Source organism: Homarus americanus, unplaced genomic scaffold (assembly GCF_018991925.1).
Source record: "Homarus americanus isolate GMGI-L3 unplaced genomic scaffold, GMGI_Hamer_2.0 scaffold367, whole genome shotgun sequence".
Classification (NCBI taxonomy): domain Eukaryota; kingdom Metazoa; phylum Arthropoda; class Malacostraca; order Decapoda; family Nephropidae; genus Homarus; species Homarus americanus.
In genome coordinates this window covers 992,933-1,005,738 of record NW_024743709.1, presented here as the reverse complement: position 1 = coordinate 1,005,738, position 12,806 = coordinate 992,933, and the positions used below count along the sequence as shown (strand labels likewise).

General features: G+C 43.8%; 1 protein-coding gene across 1 annotated transcript in view; it reads right to left on the bottom strand.

The window, feature by feature from the left end:
* LOC121877414 (blood vessel epicardial substance-like) overlaps nt 1–12,806 on the bottom strand; it is a 49,123-nt gene that overhangs the window by 27,422 nt on the left and 8,895 nt on the right. The window contains exon 2 of the mRNA XM_042383171.1: nt 6,299–6,456. Coding sequence (XP_042239105.1) covers nt 6,299–6,390 — 92 coding nt within the window. The 5' untranslated portion in view covers nt 6,391–6,456. The remainder of the gene's footprint in view (nt 1–6,298; nt 6,457–12,806) is intronic.

The following is a 12,806-nucleotide window of genomic DNA, read 5'->3' as shown; positions in this document are numbered from 1 at the left end:
TACATTAATTATTATTATTATTATTATTATTATTATTATTATTATTATTATTATTATTATTATTATTATTACAAGAGCCGCTGCTTCAATGATACTTCTCACATAAAGATTATTTCCTTCAATGTTACTAAAAATAAATAAAAATAAATCATAAACCTGGACTTGTACATAGTCTCATGACAACATCTCATCACCAGGTTCAGGTTTAATGACCAAGTGGCACAGTGCCGGAGAGTGCCAGCATAAACGACGGATTTTAAAGTATATATATATATCGTACCTGTCAACATTATATGCTATGTATACAAACGACCTGATCAGTTGTTACTAAAATACAGGGATTTATTAAGTAGCAGTTAAGGTGAATAGTAAATGGGGAAGACAGAGGCAGGTAAGGGGACGCACTCACCTGGGGGATAACAGCCTGTACACTAAGGCCACTCAGATTAACTTACCTTGCAAATGGTGATGAGCTTTGGCGAGGTTACGTGCTCTAAGCCCACACTACCTGGGTACACCTGTTCTAAACCACACTACCTGGGTACACCTGTTCTAAACCACACTACCTGGGTACACCTGTTCTAAACCACACTACCTGGGTACACCTGTTCTAAACCACACTAACTGGCTACACCTGTTCTAAACCACACTACCTGGGTGCACCTGTTCTAAACCACACTACCTGGGTACACCTGTTCTAAACCACACTACCTGGGTACACCTGTTCTAAACCACACTACCTGGGTACACCTGCCCTACACCTTACACGTGTTACTAATCCTCTCTTATACACTCTAAGGTGACTGAAGCCTTCGACCTTTTCGAAACCTACATCAACACACACACACGGACACATACATACATACATACACACAAAGAAATATATACACACACATATAGAAGCAGGCACACACACACACACACACATACACACACACACACTCACACACACACAGTAACTTTGTCCCAGCCTCCACGAGTCAACCACAATAAACCTTTAAAAAATGGCCACAGCTAAACTTTCCAGACAACAAAGTGGCCACAGCTAAACTTTCCAGACAACAAAGTGGCCACAGCTAAACTTTTCAGACAACAAAGTGGCCACAGCTAAACTTTCCAGACAACAAAGTGGCCACAGCTAAACTTTCCAGACAACAAAGTGGCCACAGCTAAACTTTTCAGACAACAAAGTGGCCACAGCTAAACTTTCCAGACAACAAAGTGGCCACAGTTAAACTTTCCAGACAGCAAAGTGGCCACAGCTAAACTTTCCAGACAACAAAGTGGCCACAGCTAAACTTTCCCGGCATCCCAGGAATTGGCCACGTTTCCGCATTCCACACACCTCAAAGAGTATAGCTGTATATAATTTAACCTTCCACACTACCACTTACTGGCCACACCTTTCTCCAGGTACTAATGAGGTTAGGTTAGGTTAGGTTAGGTTAGGTTAGGTTAGGTGAGGTTAGGTTAGGTTAGGTTAGGTGAGGTTAGGTTAGGTTAGGTTAGGTTAGGTTAGGCTTGGTTAGGTTAGGTTAGGTTAAGTTAACATATCCATAAAGTGAACAAAAATAGCCTCTCCCCACACCCAGATAACTAACGTCCCACACACGGGGAGATGACTGCAAGGTCGTACTCGGGAAGGTGAAGTAATCTCGACGTGGGAGAATGACAAACGTGGCTTGGGTGGTGATCATTCTTCCCTTAGAGCTAGACACGGCGAGGAAGAGGAGGAGGAGGAGGAGGAGGAGGAGGAGAAAGAGGAGGAGGAGGAGGAGAGACAGGGGCGGTGAAGTGAGAATGAGGAAGAGGAGGAGAGTCAAGAGCGATGAAGTGAGAATGCCAAAAGACTATCTCCAGCATAACACTATGTTGTTGTCGACTACCACCATCACTGGCCTTAGTCGACTACCACCATGTTGTTGTCGACTACCACCATCACTGGCCTTAGTCGACTACCACCATGTTGTTGTCGACTACCACCATCACTGGCCTTAGTCGACTACCACCATGTTGTTGTCGACTACCACCATTACTGGCCTTAGTCGACAACCACCATGTTGTTGTCGACTACCACCATCACTGGCCTTAGTCGACAACCACCATGTTGTTGTCGACTACCACCATCACTGGCCTTACTCGACAACCACCATGTTGTTGTCGACTACCACCATCACTGGCCTTACTCGACAACCACCATGTTGTTGTCGACTCCCTTCATCGCTGGCCCACGCTAAATGAAAATGATTACGGGCAAAATATGAGATTGGAAACGGTGGAGGAGCACGCTACCACCTTATACCTTATATAACACAGCTCCACCGGGTCAATACCTTATACCTTATATAACACAGCTCCACCGGGTCAATACCTTATACCTTATATAACACAGCTCCACCGGGCCAATACCTTATACCTTATATAACACAGCTCCACCGGGTCAATACCTTATACCTTATATAACACAGCTCCACCGGGTCAATACCTTATACCTTATATAACACAGCTCCACCGGGCCAATACCTTATACCTTATATAACACAGCTCCACCGGGTCAATACTGGACACATACACTCAACACTCACTAATACACGTAACACTTATTAATACTACCACTTAACACACACTTGTACTATCACTTAACACCCCCTGACACTTAACACACACTTGTACTGTCACTTAACACTCCTTGACACTTAACACACACTTGTACTATCACTTAACACCCCCTGACACTTAACACACACTTGTACTGTCACTTAACACCCCCTGACACTTAACACACACCTATACTGTCACTTAACACCCCCTGACACTTAACAACCCCTCACACTTACAACTACTTATAACCTCCAGATACCTCAATTACTGTACCTCTGAAAGCTGTTTCCTCCCCAACCTCCACAGGTACTGATGGCCTCCCTCTTCTCCTCCCTCCCCTTGGCCTCCCTCCCCTTCTCCTCCCCTCCCCTCCTTACCCACCCCCTACCCTCCTTACCCACCCCTCAACTCCCCATCCACCCCCTCCATCTCCCATCCACCCCTTCCCTCCCCATCCACCCCTTTCCTTCACTCCCCTCCCCACCCAGCTCCCCTCTTCTCCCCTATTAGCTGCTGCCTCCCGCCAACAACGACAGCTTTCATACGATCGATGAACGTGACGAATCAATGTTTACGACTCAAGAGTGGTTCGGCTTCACTCGCACTGAAACATCGACTCGCAGTGGTTCGGCTTGGAGTGGTTCGGCTTCAATCATACTGAAACATCGATTCGAAACCAACAACGAATACATTAAAATCCCCTAATAATGGTCTTCAATAAATGGTGATAGTTTAGGCCGTTTCCATTCACCTTTATTAATAACATGATTTAACAATACAACCATGACACTGGACAAGCCGCGGAAAGCCATCATGCACAGGGATTTAAATCTGACTATAGTATAATCTGGCGAGAGCATCAGAATATCACGGGGTCGGTCAGTCAGTCAGTCAGTCAGTCAATCAGTCGGTCAGTCAGTCAGTCAATCAGGTTGAAATAACTCGTAACTGGTGAAGGATCTATGTACACATCACACTGAGATAGATAGATAGATAGATAGATAGATAGATAGATAGATAGATAGATAGATAGATACTGCTTCTTGTCACTTACACGTTGTCTTCTTGTTACACACACACACACACACACACACACACACACACGTGAAAAAAGCTGACCTTCTTCACCCTTAAGAAGCTAATCAACCACCATGACGATGTATCTACCTTGACCTTTGACCTAATTCCCTGTAAAGAATGAACCAGGTCATTCCTCCTACTATACTGACGACGTCTGGGGGTAAAATGGTCTAAAATCCAGTTTTCTGTTGCCCAAAGTCGATTTTTTTCTCTCGTTAACTAAAACACACACACACACACACACACACACACACACACATCAGTATTTTCAAATGTATATGTAAATTCAAAAACAATCAACTGTAAACCCAAACATATTTACATACAGTGTATATTTACAATTCAGTGGTTTTATATATCTGTAAAAAAATATCAAATAAATATAATATAATTTTTTCTAAACTCAAAGTATGGGAATATTTTTTGTTCTTTCTTAGCTAATTAATAAAACACGTATTCTAATCTTGACACTTATATTAATTTTCTTTATTTAGTTTTTATTTATTCATATTAATTAGTTTTTATTATTTATCTTTATCAATCCATTTATTTATTTATTCATTTATTATTTATTTTATTTATTTATCATCCATCTTTATCTATGTATTATTCATCAACTCTTATCACTCATTTTCCTCATGTTTTAGTGTTAAGCCACGGTCCCCCGCCCCAGCCACACCCCCCCACCCCCAGCCACACCTACCTCCACCCCAGCCACCCACCCCCAGCCACCCTACCTCCACCCCAGCCACCCACCACCCCCCAGCCACACCCACCTCCGCCCCAGCCACACCCACCCTCCATGTTGGGTGGGGCAGAACCGAACACAACCCCTCGGATAGTTTATATACACCATCAGTTATACAGTTTACAGTCACTCTTAACTGTATAATGTAACTGGTATATAGGAACCTTAATGCTAACTTAACTTAACCAAAATTAATCTATCCTAATCTAACCTCATGCTAACCTAACCTCATGCTAACCTAACCTAACCTAACTTAATCTAATCTAACCTAACCTAACCTGGAAGGGGAGAGGTAAACTTCACGTGATCCAAATTAATTTTATGAGATGACTCCTTTCAATAAAAAAAAATAAGTTTATATATTTCTCACATTAAATAATAAACCGAGAAGAAAGATCAAGAACTAGCCATCAGGTGTGTTAAGCTTCAGTTGAAAATACAAAATAAAACGTCAATCGTGTGAAAATATTCCATCAGTCAAATCAGAACTGGCGGTAATTAGGCTGCCTAAATGTAAACAAAAACCTCTACTTAATGTTTTCGTCAGACTAATACCAACAGAGAGTGACTGTAAAGGGGAAATTATCGCTAAAGACAAAGAATAAATAAAGAAATGAAGGAAGAGCGTGATAACAGGAGAGTGGTGGTGGAGATGGCAGAGTAAGTGAAACGTGGTGGGAGGTGACCGTAGAGTTTATACCCAGCACGCCTCACACTGACGAAGGTTCCTGTGTTTGTTCATTCTCGTTAATAGAGATGTGGTAACGTATCTACACACACACACACACACGCACACACACACACACACACACACACACACACACACACACACACACACACACACACACACACACACACACACACACACACACACACACACACACACACACACACACACACACACACACACACACACAAGTAGACTGAGAGCAGAATCTTTGGCCATTATAGACCCATGACCTCACTCTCATACTTGGAGGAACACACCTTATATTCCTCCTGGCCACCTCACTACTACTACTACAACTACCACTACTACCACTACCACCACTAATACTACTACTACCACCACTAATACTACTACTACTACTACTACTACTACCAGAGAGAAATATTTCCTCGTTACATACTGGTGGTGTTCCGTCATTGTCTATTTTCCCCCCGCACATAACTCACACCTGGAGCCAATTAGTCTCCATTAAGTGTAATAGGACACCTTGCCGAATTATAGCCCGCCTCCCCGCATTCTTCCCACACTCCAAACTTTATTATCGTCATTTTATTATTTTCATTATTATATCATCATCACCATTATTATTATTATTATTATTATTATTATTATTATTATTATTATTATATGAAATGATGAACTCTAGGCATCAAACAGTTCACTCGCGCGGTAATCCCTGAAGGAACAAAGACTGTAAACCATATATAACAGACAAGAGACAACAGGTACAGGTGTAGGAGTCAAGGTGTCGAATACCTGAGATTAACACGAACGACGACCCACCTACCAGCTTCTCCTCTTGATCTAATACGCCCCTCTCCTCCATGAGTTGACACAGGAGTGGACACGCCGCCACCCTCCGCCCCTCACGCCCCCACAAGAACACCGGGAACTACCCACTAACACTGTCTCTCTCTTCTTCAGGGTCGTCCACTTCAAGACCTGAGCCGGAATTCTCAAACAGACGTAAATTAAAGTGTGTCTTCTGTCTATGGATAAGACATGTACCTCCTCCTTGGCCCTAACTCCTGCCCTTACCTCCTCCTTGGCCCTCAGTCCTGCTCTTACCTCCTCCCTGCCCTCCTCATCCCTCTCTCTACCCTCCCCTCCCTTATCCTTCCCCCCCCCGCAACACTCACCTGCCAGAGAGCACGAGAGAGAGAGAGTCAACTCTGGTGATCTTCTCCTGGGCGTAAATCTCCTGGAACTTGACGTAGCGGATGAGCTTCATGCAGTTGATAACTCGCTTGAACTGGTGGCGCGACACCTTCAGGGGCTGGAACAAACTTCTGTACACCTGTGGAGGAGAGAGAGAGAGAGAGGTAAGGTTAGGTCATCAGAGGCGTTCGTCAGGTGTCTCTTTAACTTACCTGTTAATCAATGTATAAAAGAAAATAAACACGACAACAAAACTCCAAGTACCATTTATGACTGCCGGTCGTCTAAATGGAGGAAATAAGTGAATTAAAAACGGCATTTTTTTCCCTCCCAAGTTTCGGTCGTTACTCTCACTAAGAACTAATTAAGTGGCAAACTTGGTGATGGCCGCGGGTGAGGGGGTAGTGGACGGAGGGGGGGGGCACCATTTTCTGGGTCACAATCGTTCAGAGTCCAGTTTAAAGGAGCAGGGGAGCGAGACGGTATGTAATCCGCTGTTAGGTGTGTGAGTGTGTGGGTGTGTGAGTGTGTGGGTGTGTAGTGTGTGGGTATGTGTGTGTATGTGGGTGTGTGAATGTGTGGTCTGTAGGGTCTATAAGTGTGTGATGTGTGAGTGTGTGAGTGTGTGGGTGTGTGAGTGTGTGGGTATGTGAGTGTGTGTGGGTGTGTGGTGTTTGTGGAGTGGGTATGCTGTGAATCATGGCATGGGGACAGCTGTATGTGAGTCACAACTCATGACAACTCCTATCCACTCCTCAACCTGTGAACAGCTCATGTCATCAGGGGCCTTCACCTCATGACAGTGTTGTATATAAGTCATGACAAACTATGGCGGGAGGACACTAGCAGTTTATCAATAGCGAAACATATTATGATTCCCAAGTGCCACTCACCACCACCTGTGTCGGGTCCTCTCAGACAACACACACACACACTCCACCTACCTAAGACACATATACCTGGAGTTGTCTGTACCTGTGTTACTCCAACCTCCAGTTATATATTGTACGAATATGTTTGTCTGGGGCGTTTAATTCTGGCTAAAAAACAAAACAAACACGAATCACAAACTCTGGCCTCCGTATGTGACAAACTCTAGATATTATGGAAGGTTGAGTTAAAAAAATAAATATATATATTCTGTATGTTTTTCCATGTAACAGGTTGCATTATATAGATTAAACACATTATAACGTCATGGGCCGCCTCAGGTGAGTCTCACGCACCTACCTACCACACAGACACACACACACACACACACACACACACACAGACACACACACACACACACACACACACACAGACCAGCATGACGCTACACCATCACATTCACCCACATAACTAGCCAACCTATCCACTATCCAACAACTATTATATCCCCATCCCAGGGAATACTCATGAGTTAATATGTTATACCAGGTGTTATAGGATAGGGGACAGGTGTGTAATGCCCCCAGTGACACCTAACGAGGGACGGAAGGGGGCGGAGCTGTGTGCGTCAATGTGTTTGGACGAGAGATAAGTAGAGGCGAGTTTAAAGGGGACATGTGGCAAGACGAACCTTCGACCAGGCTCTAATAAACACACACACACACACACACACACACACACACACACACACACACACACACACACACACACACACACACACACACACACACACACACACACACACACACACAAAGATCACTTGGATATCATAATAATATTGACCTGTTAGTTAAATCACCTCTCTCTCTCTCTCTCTCTCTCTCTCTCTCTCCTTTTAGTCACTGTTGCCCAACAAAAATAAACATCATTAGTGACCATATTAACACCTGTCGCTCACCTGCTTAAGGGTCTGATTACACTAATTACTTTTCTCCTCCCACCTGAGTGAGAGTGAGGGGAGGAAGGGCGAGGGTGGGAGGAAGAAAAGGGAAGTGGGAGGAGAAAAACAGGCGTGGGAGAGAGGAATGGAGCGGGGAAGGAAATAATGGAGCGTGGAAGGAAAGAATGGAGCGTGGAAGGAAGGAATGGAGCGTTGAAGAAGGGAATGGAGCGTGGAAGGAAAAAGGCTGAGGGCAGGTGGGTGGGTGGGCGGGCGGGAGGGCGGACGAAAACTGCCGCACAATCAACAGGTGAGGTTTGCCCAGGTGATTCACATAATTACTACCTCTTCTCCCCCCCCCACCTCTCTCTCTCTCTCTAGCGATCTCTCCTTCTACCGGTCTCCCTCACGCACCTCCTACCAGGATTAGCTGTGAGATTAATAGATGATTTGGTCTGAGCGTTTGGAGACGATTGGTAACGATATGATTAATACGTGTGAAGATGATTAGAAATGACCCGTCTACTCTCACTGATTGTAAATATTCATGGACGTTATGATTGGGGGGGGGGGCGATTATCACTACCTGTCAACAAAGTGATTAGCGAGTTTAGTGACTTTACATATATTGACGAACGGGATTATCACTGGCTACAAGGGAATGGATTAGCATGTTTAATGATAATTCAAAACGGTGATTAGCGCCGCTATAGTTAAATGTAAACAAACTGATCAACGCCAAATTAATATTAACCTAATCTCATTCTAACTTAATTTAACCCTAACTTTAACCCAAATTGAACCTAACTTAATCTAATACTAACTTAACTTATTTTAACCCTAACCTGACCATACTTAATCTGAACCTAACCTAAACTAAGCTATCGCATCAAATTAGAGTCTGAGTACAATTCGAACGCCATATTGGATATTACTATTTGTGCTATAAGTTAACACACACACACACACACACACACACACACACACACTTCACTTAACATAATCACGGGGTGTGACAGTGGCTGGGGGGAACAGGGAATATAATCTCTTTCAGTTGGATGATCAGTTAGATAATCAGGAGAGGCGTGTATTGACCTCACTGGTGCAATTAATGAGGAAGTAATGATTAAGGTGTCTGCCAGGAGGGTAAAGGGTAGAAAAGTGTGTGTGTGTGTGTGTGTGTGTAATAATAATAATAATAATAATAATAATAATAATAATAATAATAATAATAATAATAATAAACGGTTTATTAATAGAGTTGCAGCCGGTGGCTGAAAATATACAGACTTACATTTTATTTAGACATAATGATATAATATGCGCTAAATACATTTACAGGGCTATACAGTACATAAATCAGGAGTTGTTTATTATTTTAACAATAGATGGGATGGTGCTGTTCTTATATCTATCAGTGCGGGCTCTTATGGGCTGTATTTTGTTGTAGTGGCGGACTGCGCGAGGTGGGTGGGGGACTGCAGGTGGCAGGAGGTGGCGATGACGAGGGTGGTGCAGTAGTCCACTGCCAAACCTTTCCAGTGCTTGGTGGTGGAGGTCACTGAGGGATGGCATTTCCAGGGTGGAGAGAGCGTTGGTGTAGACGAGTATTCTGCGCCGAGCATGATTCTGCAGGCCCTTTTCTGCGTGCGTGTGTGTGTGTGTGTGTGTGTGTGTGTGTGTGTGTGTGTGTGTGTGTGCGTCCTCCTCCTTAGCATTGTAAATGAGGTGATGCAACACAAAGTGGAGTTAGCGCACCAGAATCCGCAGTGAAGATCCACCTAAATCACTCACACAGAGAGAGAGAGAGAGAGAGAGAGAGAGAGAGTCAACTTGATGTGACCACCATAATTAATTTCCTTCATCTGTACAGTATTCCAGAGCCTAAATTTCAAAGGCTTCTTCTCCTCCCCCTCCTCCTTCTTCATCTTCCCCACCGCCACTAACCTCCCTCTCTTCGTCCTCCCCCTCCTCTCCTCTCTTCCTCCTCCCCCTCCTCTCCTCTCTTCCTCTTCCTCGGGTTAATAAACACAATAGCACGGGAGTATTACATCCTTTACCGTGAATCTGAAGGTCAATAACAACTTGGCCCACACGAAGTAAAATATTACCCTAAACTTATTTTTTTCCTTCCTCGATATAGAAAACTTTTAAGCTAAACTCAAACAGAATTCCTCCTTAGCTTTACATAATGTGGTGTATGACCCTCGAGTGCCTTCAACTACTACTAATATTATTACTACTACTATGTAATACTACTGTTACTACTACTACTACTATTACTGCTACTACTATTTAATACTACTGGTTTTATTTTTTTCAAAGGCCTCCAGCCTCCCCCAATAACCACACCTTCGCCGCCATTTTATTACCTAAATATTAAATATCCTAATACATAAGTAGCTATCCTATCTGTGTTGAATTAGTTGAGCCGCAGATCTATGCGGCATTCAGTGACTGTAGCCTCATAGTCAATATCTGCAGCAGTTGTCGGCATTGGGGCAGAAGCTCTCGTTCCCCTGAGGCGGAGTAAAGCCGACCGAAGGAGAGAGAAAGACAGTCGACATTTCATCCAGGCTGTAACATAACTTCTGGGCTGCTGCTTCTGTTCGGAGATCATCTCCGCGAGTCTGGCGTAGAAGCATCTTGCACTTGGTCCCATCCCACCAGAGGTTGTGAACACTAGAGGAGTGAAGCTGCCTTGATCAACGTTCTGAAATCTCTCCCCATATGCCCTTGTTGTCGTTCTCGTTCCTCCTGTGTGCAGCATCGAGAGCTGAGCTACTACTACTACTACTACTACTACTACTATATTACTACTACTACTACTACTACTATATTACTACTAGTACTACTACAACAACTACAACAACCCTCCCAATATTATATAACTGTTCTATTTCTCTTTCATTGGCTCTTTTATTTCTAATATTTTCATTGGCTGGTGAGACTCGCTGCCATATCGGTAAATTCAACCCCATTTGTTTTCATTTATTGTTTATTGGAAGATTTTTTCTGAGATAAAACCGTGAAAAAATAAATCATTCATTACGTTAACTGTTGGTGATATAGTTTACGTAATCGTGTTTAAAAGTCTATGTTGATTTTGTCTGTTTCAGTGAAAAATATTACGAAATCTTTCATAAAACTACGATATTTATGACCACGGGAGACGAAATATAGCAGGTGGAAGTATATAAATTATTGATATAAGTTAGATTAATAAATGAGGAACTACTAGCTTATATTAAATAGTGTTACTAATAATAGCACCTGGAGAGTAACTTGAGGGGTAACCGTCAGTACTCAACTCACGTCACTGTCCACCACTACCACCACCACAACTACTACCATCACCACCACAACCTTCACTTTTACCACCACTACCACCACCACCACTACCGCCACAACTACCACTACCACAACTACTACCATCACCACCACAAACTTCACCTTTACCACCACTACCGCCACAACTACCACCACCACAACTACTACCATCACCACCACAAACTTCACCTTTACCACCACTACCGCCACAACTACCACTACCACAACTACTACCATCACCACCACAAACTTCACCTTTACCACCACTACCATCACCACCACTACCACCACAACTACCATCACCACCACTACCACCACTACCACCACCACCACCACCACCATCATGCCTGGACCTACTGTGAACAACAACACAAATGGGTTAAAAACTTTCTTGCCCTCCAAGTATCCGGCCTATCTCGTTATACCTTTGTTCCCTCGTTAAGGCTGAACGACCTCGTTAGTCCTGTGCCCGCTCACGTTCCCGCCGTCAAGAGAACGTGAGCGTGGAGGCTCGGCCGCTACTACACCAGTCATGAGCACCCGACTGTACACTGAGCACCCGACTTGTACACTGAGCACTCGACTGTACACTGAGCACCCGACTGTACACTGAGCACCTGCACTGTGTTCTCCACCATACATACACGACCATACGAGAGAGAGAGAGAGAGAGGGGATGGTGCGTGTAATAATAATAATAATAATAATTAACGGTTTATTAAGATAACATGGCAGCCCAAAGGCTGAAACTATACAATGAACAGAGATGATAAGATACATATGGTGGAATCGGGGAGTGGGTCACTTGATTGACAAAAGTTTTCAATACAGAAACATAAGAAACATAGAGTCAACATATAGATTAAGTGTAGATATGGTTCTGTGGGAGCTGGTACTGTGGGAGCTGGTACTGTGGGAGCTGGTACTGTGGGAGCTGGTCTGTAGACATTCTTGTGACCTGATGTCGGCGCCAACAAAGTCCTTCCCACTGTCTTGATGGCCGTTGTACCTGGCTGCTAAGCCGCTACCTCACTACAGCTGCAGATCCTCCAGCTCACACAGGGTGTTGGAGATGGTTCTTGTTCCTCATGTGATGTAGTTAGGAATTCATAGTTCCTCACCTGGGTGGAGTAGGGAATCCTCATTTCTCTCCTGGTGTAGTTTGGAGTGTTTCTTGGCTTCTCATAGTGTTGGTGGTGGTGAGTGTACGGAGGGTACTGCGTGTGTCAGGTCAACATTGGCCGCTAGTACTGATTGTCGCTCTAACAGTTGTTTCTTTCTTTCGAGTTGAAATTGTCACTTTTGTATATCAGTTTTGGGTTGATCGTCAATGTTTGTACTGTACTGTT